The sequence below is a fragment of the Artemia sp. Qi Xiang Cuo genome, chromosome 20 (assembly GCF_049724085.1).
Source record: "Artemia sp. Qi Xiang Cuo chromosome 20, ASM4972408v1, whole genome shotgun sequence".
NCBI lineage: Eukaryota > Metazoa > Arthropoda > Branchiopoda > Anostraca > Artemiidae > Artemia > Artemia sp. Qi Xiang Cuo.
Window position 1 is genome coordinate 7,436,888 of NC_142813.1, and position 20,192 is coordinate 7,457,079.

Genomic DNA, 20,192 nt, shown 5'->3' on the forward strand with positions numbered 1-20,192 from the left:
TATTTGTTTATTATGGAAAGGCAGTGAGGTCTTCGTCGCTATTTGAGTTTGAAGACAGATTCAAATACATGGACAATATCTCCCTACTTCCGAAATATCTTGCTGAAAAGTCAGACGTGTATCCCCAGTTCAGAAGTGAGATCAGTAAATCCTTTCTCGAGCAGTGTAGCATTAATGACCTCCAGCTTAATGTGAATAAAACAAAAGTCATGAGGTTTAATCCGCTTAAGCGTGACCTCTCATGCCCGGATCCGTGGTACCCTACCGCCTCAACTTCAGTGATTCTCGGGGGTACTTTCTGTATCGACTGTTCATTTAGCGTGCACATCGCCGGTCTAGTGAAAAAAGGTAGTTGCACACAATGGTCGCTAATTACCTTGCGCCGACTGGGTTTATCACAGTCAGCTGAAGACAGTTTACGTCACACATGTGCGCCCTATCCTAGAATATGCGTGTCCTGTGTGGGGCCTTCAGGCTCATAATATTGCCCACCTAAGTGAAGATCTGGAGGCCATTCAAAAACGGGCAGTGAAAGTGATACTAGGCCTGAAATACAGCTCTTATGAGGCTGCCCTTAGTACCTTACGACTGCCAACGTTAGGTGATAGGCGCTTGCAGTTGATGTGCAATTTCGGACAGTCTCTTCCTACGTCCCAGAAACACCGTTCATTGCTTCCCCTACCTGCGCCTATCACCGCCAACACCCGCCATAAAAACCAACTGGTGCCGCCAAAGTGTCGAACAACCCGTCACAGCAATTCATTCGTGCCTTTTTTTTGTCAGTTATTTTAACCGCCAGTGACCAGTTTTATGCAATGTACTAAACAGCGCCATTTAGTCAGGGCTTCGGCCACGGCTACGATAGTTGTTTATAAAATAAATGAGTCTATGAATAAAACAACAATAAGTCAAAAATAAAAATAATTAAATGATAATAACAATTACATTAGCATAATAATAATTTAACAATAAATTATCAATTAATTAATAAACTGAAATTTTTTTTAAGTAAATGAAAGTTTTGTTAAAATTTGGCCTAAAAACATTTGAGGTACAGATGGAGGGGGCGCTAATCCCGATTTTGCCCCAGGCGCAAGAGAGGCCAGAGCTGCTACTGGATGCAGGATAATATAACTGCACAAGAATTTTCCAGTGACAGGAGCAATTCCAAATCAAAGGGACTACTGATAAACTTGTAAAGATTTCTGCGAGATTGACAAAGATGTAAAGATTGACATTGACATCGACAAAGATTGTCATTCTGACACATAGGACAAACAGGGAGGGAGATTTTCCTCAGTAATCCTTCATAAAACTGATTTAAGATCTACTTTAAGAGAAAATTGAGGCTTTAAATTCACATTTTTGTGCTTATGTCCCATAGACCTTCCTAGGAAAAGCCTGCTGAAGCATCTCTATTGGTTAGACCTACCTGTAGCTACAGCTGGTGCAAACACCAGCTACAACTGGCCTGAAAGCTACACCAGCCACAATCAAGCTCTGCATAAAAGCTACCAGCCCCCTGTGCAGTTGACAAGTCAACCTAATCAATACATCAAACAACTAAGAAGCTACAAAAAAAAAAAATATACCCCCCAAAAGCAGGACATATGTAGTTAAATTTGGCTAAAACATTAACTGCATAATTCAGCCTTCATTTCTTTTTTTCTCTGCTGTGACTAACCACAGATCATAAAAGATTTGTATTTATGATTTGTATATAATGAAAAATAATCTTAGTATATATATATATATATATATATATATATATATATATATATATATATATATATATATATATATATATATATATATATATATATATATATATATATATTTATCCATTCTGCTATTTTGTTTAAGTGTTGCTGTAGTATTTCTGTATCTTCAAAGCTTATTATTGTGTGAAAGATTTTTGTTTCATCTACATAAAGCATTATCTCTGAATCTATGTTTTTTGGGAAATCATTTATGTGAATATTAAACAGTAAAGGCCTCAGAACACTACTTTGAACTACTCCACTTGTGACTTTTGTCTCGTTGCTGCTAAGGTATCCCTCCAGTCTCACTCGCGGAGATCTTCCTTTTAGAAAGTTGAGAACCCACTTTAGAATAGTATCGCCAACACCGATAGACTGTAGTTTTCGAAGAAGTTGACTTTGTGAGACTTTATCAAAGGCTTTTCTGAGATCTAAGTATAAAATATCTATCTGCATCCCACTATCCATATATTTTCTCCAGGTATTTGTAGCGACAAGTAGCTGGCTTTCTGCTGATCTTTTCTTGAGGAATCCAAACTCTGCGGGTGAAATGAGGCTCCTTTGGAGTAGGTACTGTAATATGTTATCGTGGAGTAAAGATTCTAGTATTTTGCATGTGATACAGGTTATACTGATAGGTCTGTAATTACTTGGATCTGATTTGCTTCCATTTTTGAAGAGGGGTATCACTGTTGCTTGCTTCCATGTATCAGGCAGGTTCCCTGTTTGTAGCGACTTGATAAAAATGTAGTGCAATGGCGCTGCAATTTCTTGTGCCAGCTCTTTGAGAACTCTAGGATGTAGGCCATCTGGACCTTCTGATTTGTAAGGGTTTAGATTTTTTAGTTTTTTGTGGACCATTTGTATTGTCAGTTCTATTTCTTCAAATTTGCCTGCGTCTAGTGGCTGACATTTCTCTTGACTTTCATCTTTGTCCCTCTCTGTTGTGAAAAATGTGGAAAACTGCTGATTTAGTAGGTTGGCTTTAGCTATTGGGTCACTGATTGTTAAATTTGTTGCTGAGTTTCTAAGATCGGGAATAACCGGCTGTTCTTTTCTTTTTGAGTTCACGAAGTTCCAAACCTTGGGGTTGATCTTTGAGTTTTCGGCTACTTTCCTCTCCTTTACGCTTGATTCTTGTCTAGTGGATTTCCTGAATTTGTTGGCAATTCTGTGATAATTTCTACAATAACTTTCGGTGTCGGTCTGCTTGAGCGTCTCCCAGGCTTGCCGCTTGGTTTTTATTAGGTCAAGGATGTCTCGTTTTAGAGGCAGTCGTTTAAATATTTTTACTAGTGGTTCATACTTCTTTTTGAGGTCTATGATTACGGATGCAAATTTTCTGTACATGCCATCTACTAGATCTGTGTTATTTAGTATTTCAGTCCAGTTGAAAACTTCTAGCTCTGTTCGCATGGTATTGTAATCACCTTTTGAATACATCCACCTCTCTTTTTTTCTCATAGTTTCGCAACTTATAATCACCTCTAAGTAAATTGTAGCGTGGTCCGATTTTCCAACAGGAGGACCTATAGTAAGTTCTTTTATTAGTTCCGTATTACTGCATAGGACTAGGTCCAGTAGTGGTGGCTTGTCGCTTCCTCGGATTCTTGTTTGTTTTTTAATAAGCTGTTCTAGGTAATTATCGTTCACTGTCTTCAGAAAGTCCCTCTGTGAGGGTGACCCGCTATGCTCTAGGACGTGTGGCAGGTCCCAATCTATTTTAGGGTAATTGAAATCTCCAATTATGAGAGTTGGTTCTGTTAATCTTTGACATATAACGTGAATATCTTTAAAGAGTACTTTGTCATTCACGGCTGTGCTATTTGGACTTATATATAGTAAAGCCAAATTTAGAGTTACGTGGTTTGTTTTTGATATATGAAGCCAAATGATTTCCTGTCCATTTGTTTTTGATGACACTTTCTGGATTTATGAATTTTCTAAGACGTAGCAAATAATTCACCGACCATCTTCTTGATCTATGTTCAAGGTGTAGCTTTTGTAGCCGTTGATGGCCAACTCCGGTAAAGTTGGGAGATATCGACCGTGTTTAGGCTTAGCTTCGACCACTGCTACTATGTCTGGGTTCTTTGCTGCCATTTCTACTTTTAATTCTGATAATTTGTTTGGTAGTGAATCAGCATTTAAATATAATATCTTTAGTGTTTTTACTTTAGTAGCTTTTTTTTTAGGCTTGAAGGATGGTGATATTTGTTTGGCTTTGGTCATTCTACTTCATATTTGCCATTGCTCTTCGTTGGAGTCTTTACCTCGCCTCCAATGGCTCTGAATATCCATTTGACGATCGCACTGGGTGCGGGTATTTCTCTTCTGTTGTCTCTTCACGGCGAGCATTTGTCTCGGCATGGGCGTGAGATCTGGGTTTATATATACCTTGGTACGAGTTTCTTCATTTGATGATTTTCTTAGATTTGGAGCGGTCCTCAGGATTGTTTGCCTTTTCATCTCAAGCTCTTGTGATTTTTTTAGCTTAACTAACAAAGTGCGTGGACTACCATCTTCTTTTCGTCTTCCAATCCGGGCAGTTTCTAGTATCTCCCCTCCAGTGATATTTGCCCTGAGCTCGTTTTCTTGAGTCAATTTGACAACCTGTGTAATGTCATTGACAGCAGTAGATTCAGGCAGCCCCATGACTACAAAATTCATCTTTTTCTGTTCTCTTAATTCCTTTTCTACTTCTACCTGAATAATTGCATTTATTGTCGGCTGGATGTCGTGAGGTCGAGGGTTTTACACTATAATTCGAAGGTGTTGCCTCATGAGGTCTGTGAGGTTGAGCTTCTGTTAGCTGTCGCACTTGAAGCTGTAGAAGTGCTACTTTTCGTTTGGAGCAGGAGAGGCATTCGTATTTAAACAGGAGACACTCTCTGTCTTCTCTCTTCATGACCAGCACGAGATCTGCATTTATACCTCGGCAAGCGGCATGTTCCCACTCGTTGCAGAAAAAACAGAGGAAAGAGGTGGTAGTGTCGACATCTTTGTGACAGTAGCCGCATTCTGTGTTGTTATCTGGGAAACTAGTGACCAAAGGAATCTCTTTGGGCTCCGTAGGCTGGCTTACCGAGGGACCTTGACTTTTGGTGGATTCTTCTCTCGGAGTCCCTCTAGTATTTTGTGCTTTTGGTGGAGGAGTCGCTTTATATTGGTCGTTGCTAGAAGATTTGCAACTATAGCACTGCCATTGTCCTCGGAGTTTGTCAGCAGCATCCTTATTATACGCAAGACCTGCGCAACCAAAGTGGAGCCATTTTAAGCAGTCTCTGCACTGAATTCCTCCTTGAGCTCTTATTACATTTTTCTTGCACCGTGGGCAGAGTTCTACCATATCTATGTTATTTATTTTGGCAAAGATTTTGTCAGCAAAATCTTCAGTTCAATTTGGCAACACCGGCGTTACAAGCTTTAAAGATTTAACGGTAGATAAGACCCGTGGGAAGTACAACACACGAATCACCTTATCCCAGCAGTTTAAGGATAAAAAATCCCGCTAGTACTGTACGGCCTCTTGAATGTTCGTTGTCGCTCACTTCTGCACAGGCTATCTCCGAAAAATGCAGCCCGAATTTTATCGCCGAAAATGGCAAAATATACTGTCTAAATTTGGCAGCTATGCAATATTTGGCAACTATGTAACTTCACTTATTCAGAAGAAACAGTGATGGCAACAGAGATGGCGCTATACAAAAATAGCAGAATAGATGGCGTGCCAGTCTATATAAGAAAAAAGAAGATGGTGCTGTTGAGAATACCAATAGAGAAATACCTATACTAAGAATTATAGAAGGTCCCTCAAATACTACTCAACTAAAAATCTAGAATTAGAGTGTAGAAATCAGTATGGAAATAACCTTAAAGTAATGCAGAAGCTTTATCCCATTAAGGGCAAAGATGCAAACTCAGCTACAATAACTCTGTATATAACATAGATATATATATATATATATATATATATATATATATATATATATATATATATATATATATATACTGTACTGTGAAATCTTTGTTATGCATCTATATTTCAGAAAAGTCATAATAAGATTTGGACTTTAATAAAAGTAATACTTAGATACTACTAATAACAACTCACCACAGCACCAAACCATCGGAGGCCAACACAGCTATGCACGCTCCTCCTCCATTCCAATCTATTCGAAGTCTCCCTCTTTACACTCCCCCCAGGATGTTCCCGTTTCCCTTTAATATTTCCTTACAACTTCCTCCCACCTCAACCAAGGACAACCTGCTTTCCGTCTAGCTTAGGCAACTGTCCAAAAAGGAAAATATGTCAACCTTCATCCGCAGAACACGCCCTAGCCATCTCAACCTTTCTCTCATATAGCCCAAAAAAACGAATTGAACCGCACTTTCGCACAGCCTATTTCTACTGTTTTAATTACTTAGATAAGATCTTCAATAATAGTTAAATACCTCTTCCTCACTATCTTCCTCACAGTTTGCAAGCTGAAAGCTAGACTGGCTATTAGCCTGGTTAGAGCTGTTGATTGGTGCACGATTGGGATCAGTCATAGATGAAGAAGAAGCATTGTGAGTTGTTCTATGTGAAGATAAGGTGCCATTACTGCCATAGGTTGACTTTGTGTATGAACTACCCTTCATTTCCAATGGTCAATAGTTTTTTGAAGATCAGTTGATTGTGATTCAGGCTTTAAACTGAAAAAAAAATTTAATCGAAACACTTTTGAAACAGTGGTGTAACAGTTTCTCAATGTGTGCTGGTTAATCAAGTCCTGCTTTAGTCACAAAGGGAGTCTGCCAAACCTTTTTCCATTGCAAAATTATGCCTATTTCTACTTGTTTGCCCTTGATACTGTGACATTTGCAAAAGATGACAAGACTTGAAACTTTTTGCAATCAAAAACAAATAATAATTAATTAAAAAAAAAACTTTCAAAAAAATAAGTTTTTCAAAGAAAAGTAAAGGCCATTATGAACTTAAGCTCAGCAGATACAAATACCTGTTAAAATTCAAACTCAAAATGACCAGAAGTAACTAAATAATAAATGAAACCAAAAACGAGCATAAATTAAATAAGCGATCAAAGCAAAAAAACATACAATAGGTAAAAATACCTCTGAATATATAGATGTCAAAGAGAATAAAACTAAAATCGAATATGTGTATAAAGTTTAAAAAGAAAAAAAATGTTTGGTATTGAAGTATAAATGAAACCCAAAACAAACAGAAATTAAATAAATAATCAATGCAAACAAACATACAATAGATACTAATGTAAATAAACAAATAATCTTAAAACAAGTGAAACTTAAATTGAATATGCAAATCATGCTTGAAACGAACAAAAATCACTACAAACAAGAGTTTGGGTATTGACTCCTTCTCTCACTGCAAAAGTCTAAAACCTACTGTGTGATGGTGCTTTACTGAAAACTATATGTGTCTTGAAGAATCTTGAAAAGTATAAACAAAATCAAAATTAATATTTGGTATATAATGATATGAATTGTTTAAAGATCCATCAGTCCAAGAATTTATTTCACCGTAATTTTATTTTTATTTTCAATGCTGTAAGAACTGGAAAAGAAAATATTTGTAACATAATTCGTTTTCAGTTAAGTGCCAATGATGCAGCAGGCTTTTGGTATTTATTGGCAGTTAAGGAAGGGGGTAGTATCCAAACTCTTGTTTGTAGGGAAACTATATTCATCTTGCACAACTTTTGAAATAGCTAATAAATTAAACTGAATATTTGATGCATAATGATATTAATTGCTGAAAGCTCATCAGTTCAAAATTTTACTATTATTTTAATGTTTATTTTCAACATTAAGTACAAAAGAAAATACTTGTTGTAAAATTGGTTTTCTGTAAAGTGCCAATGACTCAGTAGGTTATAGACTTTTACAGTAAGAGAAGGACGCAATACCCAAACTCTTGTTTGTACAGATTTTTTTTTGTTTCAAGCTTGATTTGCATATTCATAAAGTTTTACTCATCTTAAGATTTATTTACTCATTTACATTAATATCTATTGTATGTTTGTTTCCATTGATTGTTTATTTAATTTCTGTTCATTTTAAGTTCCATTTATACTTCAATAGCAAAATATTTTTTTTTTTTTTAAGCTTGGTTTTCATATTCAATCTAAGCATTACTTCCTTTAAGATCTATTTATTAATTTATATTATTACTTGTTGCATGTTTTTTGCTATGATTGTTTATTGGGTTTCATTTATTCTTTAATAGTACTTTCTGGTCATTTTGAGTTTGAATTTTAACAGGTATTTGTATCTGCTGAAATTAAGTTTACAATGGCCTTTACTTTTCTTTCAAAAACTTATTTTTTGGAAAGTTTTTTTTAATTAATATAACCAAATGAACTTTAGCCCAACCCCTAAATATATCCAAATTAGGGTATATATTGCACATCAGGGGGGTGGGGGCAAAATTCATTTGTGATGCAAATGAAGGTTATATTTAGAAACAGAATGCAATTTTGGGTATATATTTGCACATTAGGGAGGGGGGGGGTATAATATTTTTTTTTAATGATTGAAACTTTACAGAATTAACAACAATCAGGGTGAACGCCATCTATAGAAAAAAATGTATATAAAAAATTTCAAAAGATATGACCATTGTGTTGAAAGCTCACAGGGGTCCATACTCAGCCCCCTTCTTTTCTTATTAGTTTTAAGTGAGCCTCAGTTTAGCAGTGATTCAATATCCAAGCTTGAATTTGCAGATGAGTTAGTTCTTTGGTCAGCAGGTAAAGATGTAAACATTATTGCCAATAGTATTAACTTAGCATTATATGAATTAGCAACTTGTTCTACTGCATTTTCTCTACCTATCTCCCAGTCTATCTCCTAAGTCTAAGACAAACGCAATCATATTCCAGAACAAAAAGTCTGTCATACCACCAAAATTATTTGTCAACAATGTGGAGATAGAACATGCCATAGGCCCTAAATTTCTAGGAGTATACCTGGATCCAAGACTGACTTGGCAAAATCAAATCAACCGTTTAAAAAAATTCATGTATGCACAGGTTACTCATCCTTGAGCGCCTGGCAGGGTGAAAGTGGGCTAATTGCCAAGAAATACTCTTTGATTTTTACAAAAGGTTTATTTGTTCAAAGATTGAGTATGTCATTGAAACTTACGGAGAATATAGTAACACTAATCTTGCCAAATTAGAAACAATCCAAAATATGGCTAGGAAAATTTCCCTAGGGCTTCATGCTCAGTGCTCCTCAAACAAAGTGAAACCCTTCACTGGCCTGCCCTCTATTTTAGAAAGACAGAATACACTGATCATCAAATATTACATCAAGATACACGCTATAGGTTATGAGCATGATATTTTTAAGCTCACTTTTGCCAAAGATGGTATCTCCCCCAATTTGACATCTATAAGGTCATGGAAAACATTTAACAAGCTTGTCCCATCTTGGAAACTTGCATCACCCTGTTTCAGTCATTTCCTTGTCCCCCCAGGAGATCAAATATCACCTCTAAGTGTTTCACTAGAGTTGATACTTTTGCAAAAGACAAATTACCTGCCAATCCAAGTACAGACACTTTTTCATGAGAAAATGACCACTTTGTATCCAGATTATTTCCAAATTTACTCTGATGACTTGGTTAAAGGCAGCAAATGTGGCTCTACAGCTGTTATCCCAAGTTATAAACTGAATATAAAAACCAAACTTACAGATATTACTTCCATCCTCATTGCAGAGCGATTGGCAATGAAAGAGGCTTTAGAGGTCATCAATATTAGCCCACCACCTTCCAAAAGAGTAGTATTGCTCTCAAACTCCAAAGGTGCCCTTCAGCTCATTGATGGTATCCATTGGAGTGCTAAGGATACAGCCCTGAGGACAATCAGAGATCAATTAATCATTCTCCAAAATAGCCTTATTGAAGTCAAGTTCCAGCATATCCCCAGACACCAAGGCATCAAATATAATGAGGTAGCAGACCAGCTAGCTAGTAGTTCCTTGAATAATCCAACTAACCCTAATTTGAAGGCCCAGACCTTCAGAGACATACTCAGAAGAAGAGTTCCTTCAAAAGCAAAAATGCTCATTCCATCGTTATTTTCATCCCAGGCTGATAAAATTCTTTATTATAGAATCAAAACCAACTGTTTGATCTTGAGGAAAGAGGAGTTTATTTGGCACAAACAAACCAACCCATATTGCAGATTTTGCAACTCATTTCCAGAATCCTTGAACCACCTGACTTGTGAATGTCAGTGCATCCAGCAAGAAGTAACCAACATTAGGAGAATCTTCAGTAAGACAAAGCTCCAGCCAGACATGAACGTGTTGCTGCTCTCAAACTTACCAGCTAACACTGAAAGACATCTATACAAAAGTATTTTTGTTTTCTTAAGACATAACAATATCTGCGAGTAGTTCACATAGATGGTAGCAAGACTTATTCCTGACCCATCACCCCCCTGTAGATTGAAAATTGTTGTGAAGCCAAAAGGAGGCAGAAGTGGACTCCAGAAGGCTTGGCATTCTAAGAAGAAGAAGAAAGCATGGGAAAAACCATAATCTTTTATGGAAAAAAGAGGAAAGATTTGAGGATTAAGGTTCTCCCCTTGGATAATATGTTAACAAGGATCATTATACATATTATAAAGTAAAAATTGTTTTCTTAACATGTCTCCTTATCATTAGTTACAGCTGTAAATTTATACCCAGCATTTTTATTGGGGGGGGATCTATATCTGCATAGTCCAGGTGTAGGCTATGGGCTATATAAAATTTGGTAAAATTCTACCTTAGCTACTTTTGGTTATCTTGAAAGGGGATTAGGTTAGAAAAATGAAACTTTCAGAGATGGGTGTACAGGCTAAAGTATGTCCTGGGAAGGTATTTTAAAGTACCTAACTCTACTCCTCCTTCAAGAGGGTCCTGAAATTTGCCTACTTGACAGGTCTATACCTATTGAAATTTTGACAAAACAACATTTTGCCTAATATTTTTCCTCCAAAGAATTGGGGGGAGCATCTCTCCCCCCCCCAAAAAAACCCCTGAGTATCCTTCTAGTGTTGGTTAGCCTCCTCAGATTGGAACACTATAAAATTCTGAAAAAAAATTAAGAATTTTATAATGTTCTTTTAAATTGTTTTCAGTTTTTACAGTGTTTCCAGTTTCCTCCTGAGGAGGCCAGCCACTACACTAGTGGGCTAGGCCTGCCTTGTAAGCTCCTGTCTTATTATTTCTCTTTTCCTTGGACATTTATCCTCTTATCATATCCCCATTTTCTTTAGTTAGCAAAGGTATGTTAAACAGCTGGGCTACAAAAGAGAATTTGCCATGAGCATGACCAATAAGCCTATCAAAAATGCTTTATTCTAGGCTATAGATCTATTTTATATAATAGCTGAGGTTTTTTAATTTGGCAAAGAAGACTTTGTTCAAGTTTTATAGAAAATTCTAAGAAAATTATAGATTTTAAGTCAAAAGCTTCCAACTTTGGGTGATATTAATGTTGTACCACATAACAGGTTCAAAAATCAAGCTTGCTTTACATATTTAAATATCTTGTAAGTTTATGCCATCTATTAAATTATGTTTCAGTTCATCAGTTATTTTAGATGGCTGGCTAGTTCATGTCAATCATCACAATCATTAGAAAATATAAATACTATTGTCTATTTTATTTGGGATGTTCTGATTATTCTCTTGAAATGACTGAATATAAACTCGTTGTTGTAGGCGGTAAGATTTCCTTATCTGTAGCTTCCACTTTAAGTGATAGAAGTTTCTACCAGAAAATCTATCTAAGGGCAATGGTTGGCTTATGATTCCTAAGGCTAAGGTAGCCTTCCTAAGGCTAAGGAGTTAAGTCATGTATTTTGTTTAGGCCATAGCCTAGTTTACATTGTAGCCTAGATGGAAGGAGAGTGAAATTCCATCTAAAAGATTAAGAAAGATCTTAGGACATGTAGCCTAGGCTTAAATGAAACATTGGAATGCTTCTAAGCTATTGGCCTAAGTTGGGTATGGGAAAGTAGTCTATATTCAAGCATTCATCTCCAAAAAATCTCCTTCAGAACATAGGTTGAATTTCTTGGTAAAATTCTACTTTAGCTACTTTTGGCTATCTTGGGAAGGGGTTAGCCTAGGTTTGGAAAATGAAACTTTCAGGGATGGATCTATAGGCTTAAGTATGGGTAAATTTTTACCAAATCATATTATTGACTTATGAATAAAGTGAATATGTGGTAAAATTCTACTTTAACTACTTTGGGCTATCTTGGAAAGCAGTTAGGTTAGGACAATGAAACTTTCTGGGATGGGTCTACAGGCTAAAGTAGCCTATGTCCTTAGAAGGTATTTTAAGGGTAAATATTTACCAATATTTACCAAAAAGCTTTTGAAAGGCAAGTATTTTGAGGTGACAGAGGGGATCCAAGCAGCATGCATCATGGCTCTAAAGGCTATTCTAGAGAATGCATATTGTGATGCTAGACGGAATGCTTGGAAATTGTGCTGGCAGCACTGCATTGATGCAAAAGGAGCCTATTTTGAGATTTTTTTGAAGAATTGCAACAATTGGCTCAATAAATGTTTTTAAATTGACTCAGTCCTATTACTTTCTGGACAACCCTGTACCCTGAATTGTTGAGGCAAAGTTTGGAATTGCAAAATTTTTTATTGCAAAATTGCAAAATTACAAATAGTTTTGTTGATTGGATTTGAAAACTTGAAACATTAGGAAAATGGTTTATATTTGTGTTGCCAATAAATGAGGTTTGAATTGTTATAAATTAGTATTTTTGGTATGTATTACTCTTGAACAACTTATTTATAAACTAGTGATATGTTTTTAACAACTTTTCAATAACTTAACTACTGTTGATAACTTCTTTGTGGGGTTACAAAAATGAAATACCTGTGGGGCCTGTTTAAGGGCTCAAGATGCAATTTGCAACAGAAGCAATTATTGAATTGAGAAAGAACATAAAAAAAGGCATCAAATTATGTTTTCACTTTTATCATAGCTAAATTATTGTGCCACCTGCAAATTTACCTTTAGATATATGCAAATACATTTCCTAAATTTTGAAGAAAAAAAACATTGATATTGCTTGAAATTGTACTCAAAAACAGGAATTGTAGTTTTCAGAACTAAAACCAAAGAAAAAGAAACTGATAACTGAAAATTAAGTTAAAATGTTGTTTTGTCAAAATTTCGATAGGTAAGTTGTGCTTGGTGTCCCCTCCTATTCCATGTAGGCAAATTTCAGGACCATCTAGAGGAAGAAGGAGTGGAGATAGGTGCTTCAAAATACCTTCCCAGGGCATACTTTAGCCTGTAGACTTATCAGCCTGTAAAAGTAACTAACATATAATATTACCCATTTCTTTTTCTCAATTAATTTCCTAGCCAGCCTAGAAGATTGGGCAAATATTAAGCAGTCCACATTTCTGACCTACAAATAAAGTGAGTATGCTCTTTCTGGATATAATAATTGCTTTTGGGTACTCCTATGTTAAACATACTCTTTTATGTACTGCTAGTTTGTTAATGCTAATGAAATAAAATAATTTATAATATATAATAGTTTATATAATAATATAAACTAATAAAAATATATAATAGAATAGAATAATAATAGATAATAATAAATAATAGAAATATAATATAATAGAATAAGAATATATAATAGTTTAGAAACAAATTATTGACATATATAAAAGAGACTGTTTAATATAGGAGTACCTGCTTTTGTTGCAAGTTTAGTTTTAGCCTAACCCTACCCAAATATATAGGCTCAGCCCATATTATTTATTTCCTGTGTGTTATTTTATTCTTGATTTGGTAAATATTTATGTTAAGAAAGTATTCAGATAACTAAGAAACAAACTTACCTCTAGCATCAGAATTTCATCCTGAGTCCAAATATGACATTTGTTTCCTTTACAAATTCAATTTTAATGTAACCTGTCCTTTCCAGTCTTGCCCAAATAGGGGAGAAGCTGTACACAGGACCTCTTAAAAGTTTTTGAACTTCAAAATGTTTGAACAAAGCTCTTGGGCTGTAAGTTTGCAGGATCAGACAAGATATTTTTATCAAATGTCAGGCTGTTATTTACAAAAAAAAAAAATTTTCAACATAGCATCAATAAAGGCCAATTCCAGATACTTCTTGTAGTATTTAGTTTTGTCCTATATAATTATTTTTTCCAGAACTGTTCCAATTTTTATCCTGTTTGTCCTGATACAAGGGTTTTTACTAACTTGGGAAAATAGGATTAGATGTAGCTGGAGATAAAAAATAGGAAAGTATTCTAGTTCTGTTATAGAGGGCCTGTATGCTTCTTTCCATTCTATGCCTCAAAGCATGAAGTGGTGTGATCTATCTAATTTCCATGTTGCTTTCTCATATGCTGATGATTATAAATTGTTTTACTGATAGGTTTGCAACTATATTTGAAAGAGGAGTGGCACTCCTCATCCAGAATTAGTCAGGCTTGTTGTTCTTCAATTTTTAAATAGGAATTTGTCTTTCTGGGCAACTGCAGAAGAATTTTCTCTAAAAGGAGAGTACCCTTGTGGATGTTGTGAAATGATACAAGGCAAAATGCAAGGTTTTGAGCAGAGTGGTGCTAGTAGTAGTAATAATGACTATGATGGTGTTCAGGGGAGCACTAAGCTTGTTTTACTCCCAAACAAGAGAAAGAGCTCACTGCTTACCTGAAAAATGCTCACTCCTGAACCATGGGCTGACTCCCAATGCAACAAGAAAGTTAGCCTACCAATAGGCAATAGCACTGAAGATCAAATTCCTGTCAAGCTGCAAACTGAATGAGAGAGCAGGAGTGGACTAAATAAAAGAGTTCTTCAAGTGGAATGCTAGCTTGTCCATCAGAAAACCTGAAAATACAAGCCAGGCTTATGCTGACAGGTTTAATGCCATTGTAAATGGTTCCTTCCTTCAAAATCTTAAAGAGTTGTATTGCAAGTATAATTTTCCTCCTGGTTGAATTTGGAACTGCAACAAAACAGGAGTACCCATAGTTGTGCATGTCCCAAAGGTGATTGCTAAAAAGCGTGCACAATGGGTGGCTCAGACTATGTTGGCTAAAAGAGGGGAAAATACCATAATCTTATCACCACTGATAAGATTCCACAAACAATTCTGTCTCTCACCATATCATTAATGGTTGTTACTGGGTAATCACAGTCCTTAACCAACACGCGTATGGCTGTTATATACTATTCCACTGATTCATGCACACTTTGGTCTTGTTTGTGAAACTTGTACTGGGCAAAGACTGGGTTGACAGATGGTGAAATATGTTCCTTGAACTTTTCTAGGTAGCAAGCAATTTTATCTGTCTCTTCTGCCTGCAATGTCCAAGTACTGTATACATCTCGACCTTTTTCACCAAGCCACAGAAGTAGATATGCACACTGTTGCTTTTCAGTTTTTCCACTTAAAGGGCCTGTGAACATTAGCTGCACATGTTGTTTGAATTTTTTCCATGACTCATGACTGGCTGCTTCCCATTCAAAACGAGGTGAAGGCATAGAGTTGTCCATCTTGACTATTTTTCTGACACCATGTTGTATTCAATGAGAGACGTTTGATTAAATCAGTTTATTGAAGCCAACTGACCTGCAACACAAAACAACAAGCATAAGCACACAGCAAGCAATACAATGAGAGCATTACAGGCAGCACAAGCATATCATAACAAAGGTAAGCATACAACAACTATGCTTCATATGTGCAACTGATCAGACAATTCTGTCATTGTTTGTTTTTCCAAGAGTCAAAGCTTGAGAGAGAATGTATCAAGATAAACCACCAGAATGCATTGGCTCAGCCCATTGCAGTGAATAGATGATCTCAGAAAATTTCCTTTGTTTCATGGAACACTTCCTAAAAGAGGTCAAACTCAGCTAAAAAGACCCTGTTTTATTCTTGTTTGACAATCATGGAAACCACATTTTAGTACAAGTAATTTCCTTGTGCAAACATAATGATATCACCACCTAACCTTTTCTCCCATCATATCCAACCCCTTGACATTTTGGTGTACTTACCATTGAAAATTGCCATCAGGGAGTCATTTGGATGCAGCAACTTTCCTGGTCAGAGACTTTCAATACATTAATTAACAAATTTGTGCAAGCATCCCTTTCTTGAAAAGCTGTATCCTCAAAATGTCACAGCTAATTTTGAGAAGGCAGGAATTTGGCCTTAAAATCTGAATATTTCCAAATGAGCCAATTTTCTGAACAAAGTTGAACAGAATGTCCTGGACCCTTCTTGTGAATGCTGCAAATATTTCAGTTTTGCAGTGATGCATCAAAGGCCATGCATGATAAACATAAGTCTCTCATAGATACACTAAAGAGGCAAACAAATTCTGGTGAAGGCCAAATTATGACAAAAATGTTGCTGCACATTGTGGTTGGAAAGTTCCCAAGCCAGTACTGAACCCAGCCACAATGGAAATGTAACAGTTTGCACCTTGCTGCCTGTAAATAGCCCTGACTTGTAATTATGTTCTTCATTTTGTAGAACTTTAAGTGTTTATCCCAGTGAATCTTCTTTTGAAAATGAACTTGGTGAACTTTTCTTTTCATGTGATTTTTCAAGTAACTTGAGCTTCCTTAGTGCTGTTTCTGAATTAACCTCTATACCACTTTTGTCAATTGTGGTCACAGCTATGGGACCTCTGCCACTGGACAACAGGTCACAAGGGTCTTGGAACAATAGTACCATGTGTGTCATTTCTAACAATATTGATTCTCTTACAAAAAAGCTTCTAAATATCTAAGTGCTCTTAAAAGATGAAGAAGCAGATATTGCTGGGTGTTGGAGATTCTGCCAGAAGAAACAGATGAAACCACTGTAGTTATACCAAACCAATTGTGCTCAAAATCCTCCTCAGGGCCATACTGTGGTGTTTCTTTTGTGGATGGTGAAGTTTTCCTCACATTAGAGTGCAGACCGTCTGTTATCATAGTAATATCCTTTCTTGTTTAGCTTAAAGCTTATTCCAATAGGCAAAGCATAGAACTCCCCCTAAAAAAAAGTCCCCCAGATCTCACCCCAAATACTAATGAAATTGATCCCCATCTTTGCTGGTCAAGCTCACTATCACAAAGCTCACATGATATCTCAAGTTCTGAGAATAGGACAATGATCAGTGTAGGGGCTAATGTCACATAGATGATAATGGGTTTCAAGAGGTCCTTTCTAGGAGCTCCAAAAAAAGGAAAAGATCTTCCCCAATCAAAAGTATTTCCCCTCCCCCTGCCCAAGATTCTCCTTCCCAAAAACTTGGGAATTTACCTCAAAATTTCTCCTAATACTCCCTTTTAAATAACAAAGATTACTACAATAAGGGTTGCAATTTTCAAATTGTTAAATCAATGTTCTCTCTTAACATTCACCATGATGGATCTTTGCTAATAGCTGTCCAAGATCAGAAATCAGCAGATATAATAATTAATCTAAAATCTCTTCTGAATATCCCAATTAATTCATCTAAATGGAACCCAAAACAATTCCCAACAAAAATAGTAGTATATAATGTTCCTCCAGAAATATATATTCAGGAGTTAAAAGAAGGGCTCTCAGATAGGGCTGGGAACACAATCTCTGTTGAAGATGTCACCCAACTGGGTAAACCCAACTCTAATGGCCTAAAAACAAGTAGATCTTTCTTATTTACACTGAAGGAAAAAATTAATTTCCCAGAAAAATTATTCCTATTTGGGCAAATCAAACCGCACAAGGGATACAAGCCAAAGCCTATCCAGTGTCAGAAGTGTCTCAAACTGGGACACACAACAAATAAATGCAATGAAATTCTCCTAGCCTGTAGTAATTGTAAAGGATCCCACCCTAAAGAGTTGACAACTTGCAACAACACTCAGCCTACATGTATCAATTTTAAAGGCCCAAATGAATCTACCAATAAATCACTATGCCCTGTATATAGGAAAAGAGCACTAACACTCCAAATTGCAACAGAGAAGGCCATTCCATACGCTTTTGCAGCTATGGAAGCAAATGCTGCCCAACCACACCAAATAATGCCCATAATGAAATCAACCAAAACTCCCAAGTCAAACACTTCCAATGCATCAAGTACCCCTTACAAAACACCGTCCTCTACGCCCCCTTGCTCACATCCCTATCAGAAAGAATCACCAAGCCACCTCATCTAGTGAGATGAGGTCAGCCTGGCCCCCCCCCCCCCCATCCCAAGAAGAAACACTACCAGGAATTAATCCCTTAACTGACAAACCGGATGCACAACCAAACATGCAAACTCCAAATATATGCTTCTTCATTCTAAAATGTAATGCAGTTCAGGCCATGAATATACAACAACTACAGAAAACAAAAATCATTGCAGAATTGGCGAAAATTTACATCCCTAATCATATGCTCATTCAAGCAAAAAAAATCTTGCTTTACTATTAACAAAGCTGAACATTGATACACAGTCATATGAAAAATAAATCAACAACACAACACATATCAATACTCCAGTGAAACGTAAGATCACTTACTGAACATAAGTTAAAGTAACTAATATCTTTTATGCATAATAATTCCATTGATATTGCTTGCCTCCAGGAAACTCATTTAACCCAAAATCAACAAATTAAGTCTCTGGGATACACTATCCTGAGAAAAGATAGATCATCAGAGAGAAAAGAAGGTGGGGTAGCTTTAATAATTAAAAATAATATAAAATTATGTGGCATCAACTTGCCAGATTTTGTAAATGATGTTCATGCAATTGGTATCAGTGTTTGGCTGAATAATACAAAAACTTACATAATAAGCTTTTATAACCCTAAGGGCCAAACTACAGATGCCATGGATTTCTTCAGTTATATAAATAATTCTAATATGTTAAAAAAAAATTCATTATTTGTGGAGACTTTAATGCCCACAGACTTTTGTGGAGAAATAAACCAGCAAATAAAGCTGGTAAGTTCATTGAGAGTATGACTTCAAATAATACTGAATTAGCTGTTGCTACCCCTCCAAACCTGAATACATATTTCAACCCCAAAAGTGACAGTTTCTCTACAATTGACCTACAAATTGTGTCATTGAATATTTTGAATAAAATTTATATAAATAAAATTGATAGTCTATGTACTGACCACTTTTCTATAGTTTGATCCCTAAATGAACCTGCTGAAACTCTAACACATACCTCAAAATATATTAACACTAAAGCAAATTGGCCTATGTTCCAAAATAAGCTAAATAATGAAATGACAAGCTTCACCCAAAATTTATGCATTTCAAATGCAACAGTTGACACACAAGATGAAGTTTTGGCATCTTTAGTAATAAATACAGCTAATCATGCTATCCCCAGGACAATCTTCCCTTAACATATTCCCAAAGCATGGTGGACAAATGAGTGCCAAAATATATGGAGAACAAAAAAGGCAGCTAGGAGAACATTCCTAAAAAAAACCATCACCTACTACATATTTAAAAAAAATTACAAGCAGAATCTAATCTAAAAAGTACTATAATAAATGCTAAGTATAACTACTGGAATAGATTTGCAAATAATCTCTCCAGAGAAACACATGAGTCAATTATACATCTAGTCATAATCTGTGGGAAAAAGACTTCCCCCAACCCACTCCTGTATGAGCTTATACATAATAATATCCATTATGAGAATGATAGTGAAAAAGCTAATTTATTTGCCATGCTTTTTGTTAATAAGCTAACATCAAATAGTTGCAGCAAAACATACCCAATCCCTATGAACCCAAGTTACCAACCTCATCCAGGATCCGAGTATATAACCAGCCCATTTTCAATCCAGGAAATGAATAATGCAATACATCATATTAGGACCAAGACTAGCAGCAGCTATGACAATATACACCCTACATGGATAAAGAATCTCACCCCTTCATACAAACAGGAACTTCTAAATTGTGATAATCATGCTTGGGCTTCATCTATGTTCCCCAATATCTCAAAATGTTCGTCCCTCCTACCAATCCTAAAGAAAAATAAACCCAAAAATAACCCTGAGTCTTATATGCCTATAATGATTACCACTGTGATGGGTAAAATAATGGAGAAAATGATCTATTATTGACTCTTCTGGTTTGTTGAAAAAAAAATATGATCCCTCACACTCAAACTGGTTTCAGGAAACACCATTCCTCAACAGATGCTTTCATATTGTTAACAAATGCAATAAATGAATCATTTTCAAAAATTAATGCCCTTGTTGCAGCTTTCCTTGATTTTGAAGGGGCATATGACAATGTGAACCACCAAATCCTTTTAACTAAACTTGCAAACCTTGGACTACCCCCCAAGCTAGTATCTTAATAAAATCTTTCATAGAATTGCGAAGTTTCATTGTTTGTGCAGG

General features: G+C 36.0%; 2 protein-coding genes across 2 annotated transcripts in view; one reads left to right on the forward strand and one right to left on the reverse strand.

Moving 5' to 3' along the window:
• Positions 1–11,315, reverse strand: part of LOC148939826 (mutS protein homolog 5-like) — a 140,243-nt gene extending 128,928 nt beyond the window's left edge. Inside the window, exons 1-2 of the mRNA XM_089106010.1 lie at positions 11,264–11,315; positions 6,216–6,458 (exon numbers count right to left, since the gene is read on the reverse strand). Coding sequence (XP_088962136.1) covers positions 6,216–6,404 — 189 coding nt within the window. The 5' untranslated portion in view covers positions 6,405–6,458; positions 11,264–11,315. The remainder of the gene's footprint in view (positions 1–6,215; positions 6,459–11,263) is intronic.
• A 115-nt stretch (positions 11,316–11,430) lies between these two features.
• The window catches only part of Ras85D (GTPase ras-like protein 1), a 61,146-nt gene continuing 52,384 nt past the window's right edge, over positions 11,431–20,192 (forward strand). The window contains exon 1 of the mRNA XM_089106334.1: positions 11,431–11,510. Within this exon, the coding sequence (XP_088962460.1) occupies positions 11,480–11,510 (31 nt within the window). The 5' untranslated portion in view covers positions 11,431–11,479. The remainder of the gene's footprint in view (positions 11,511–20,192) is intronic.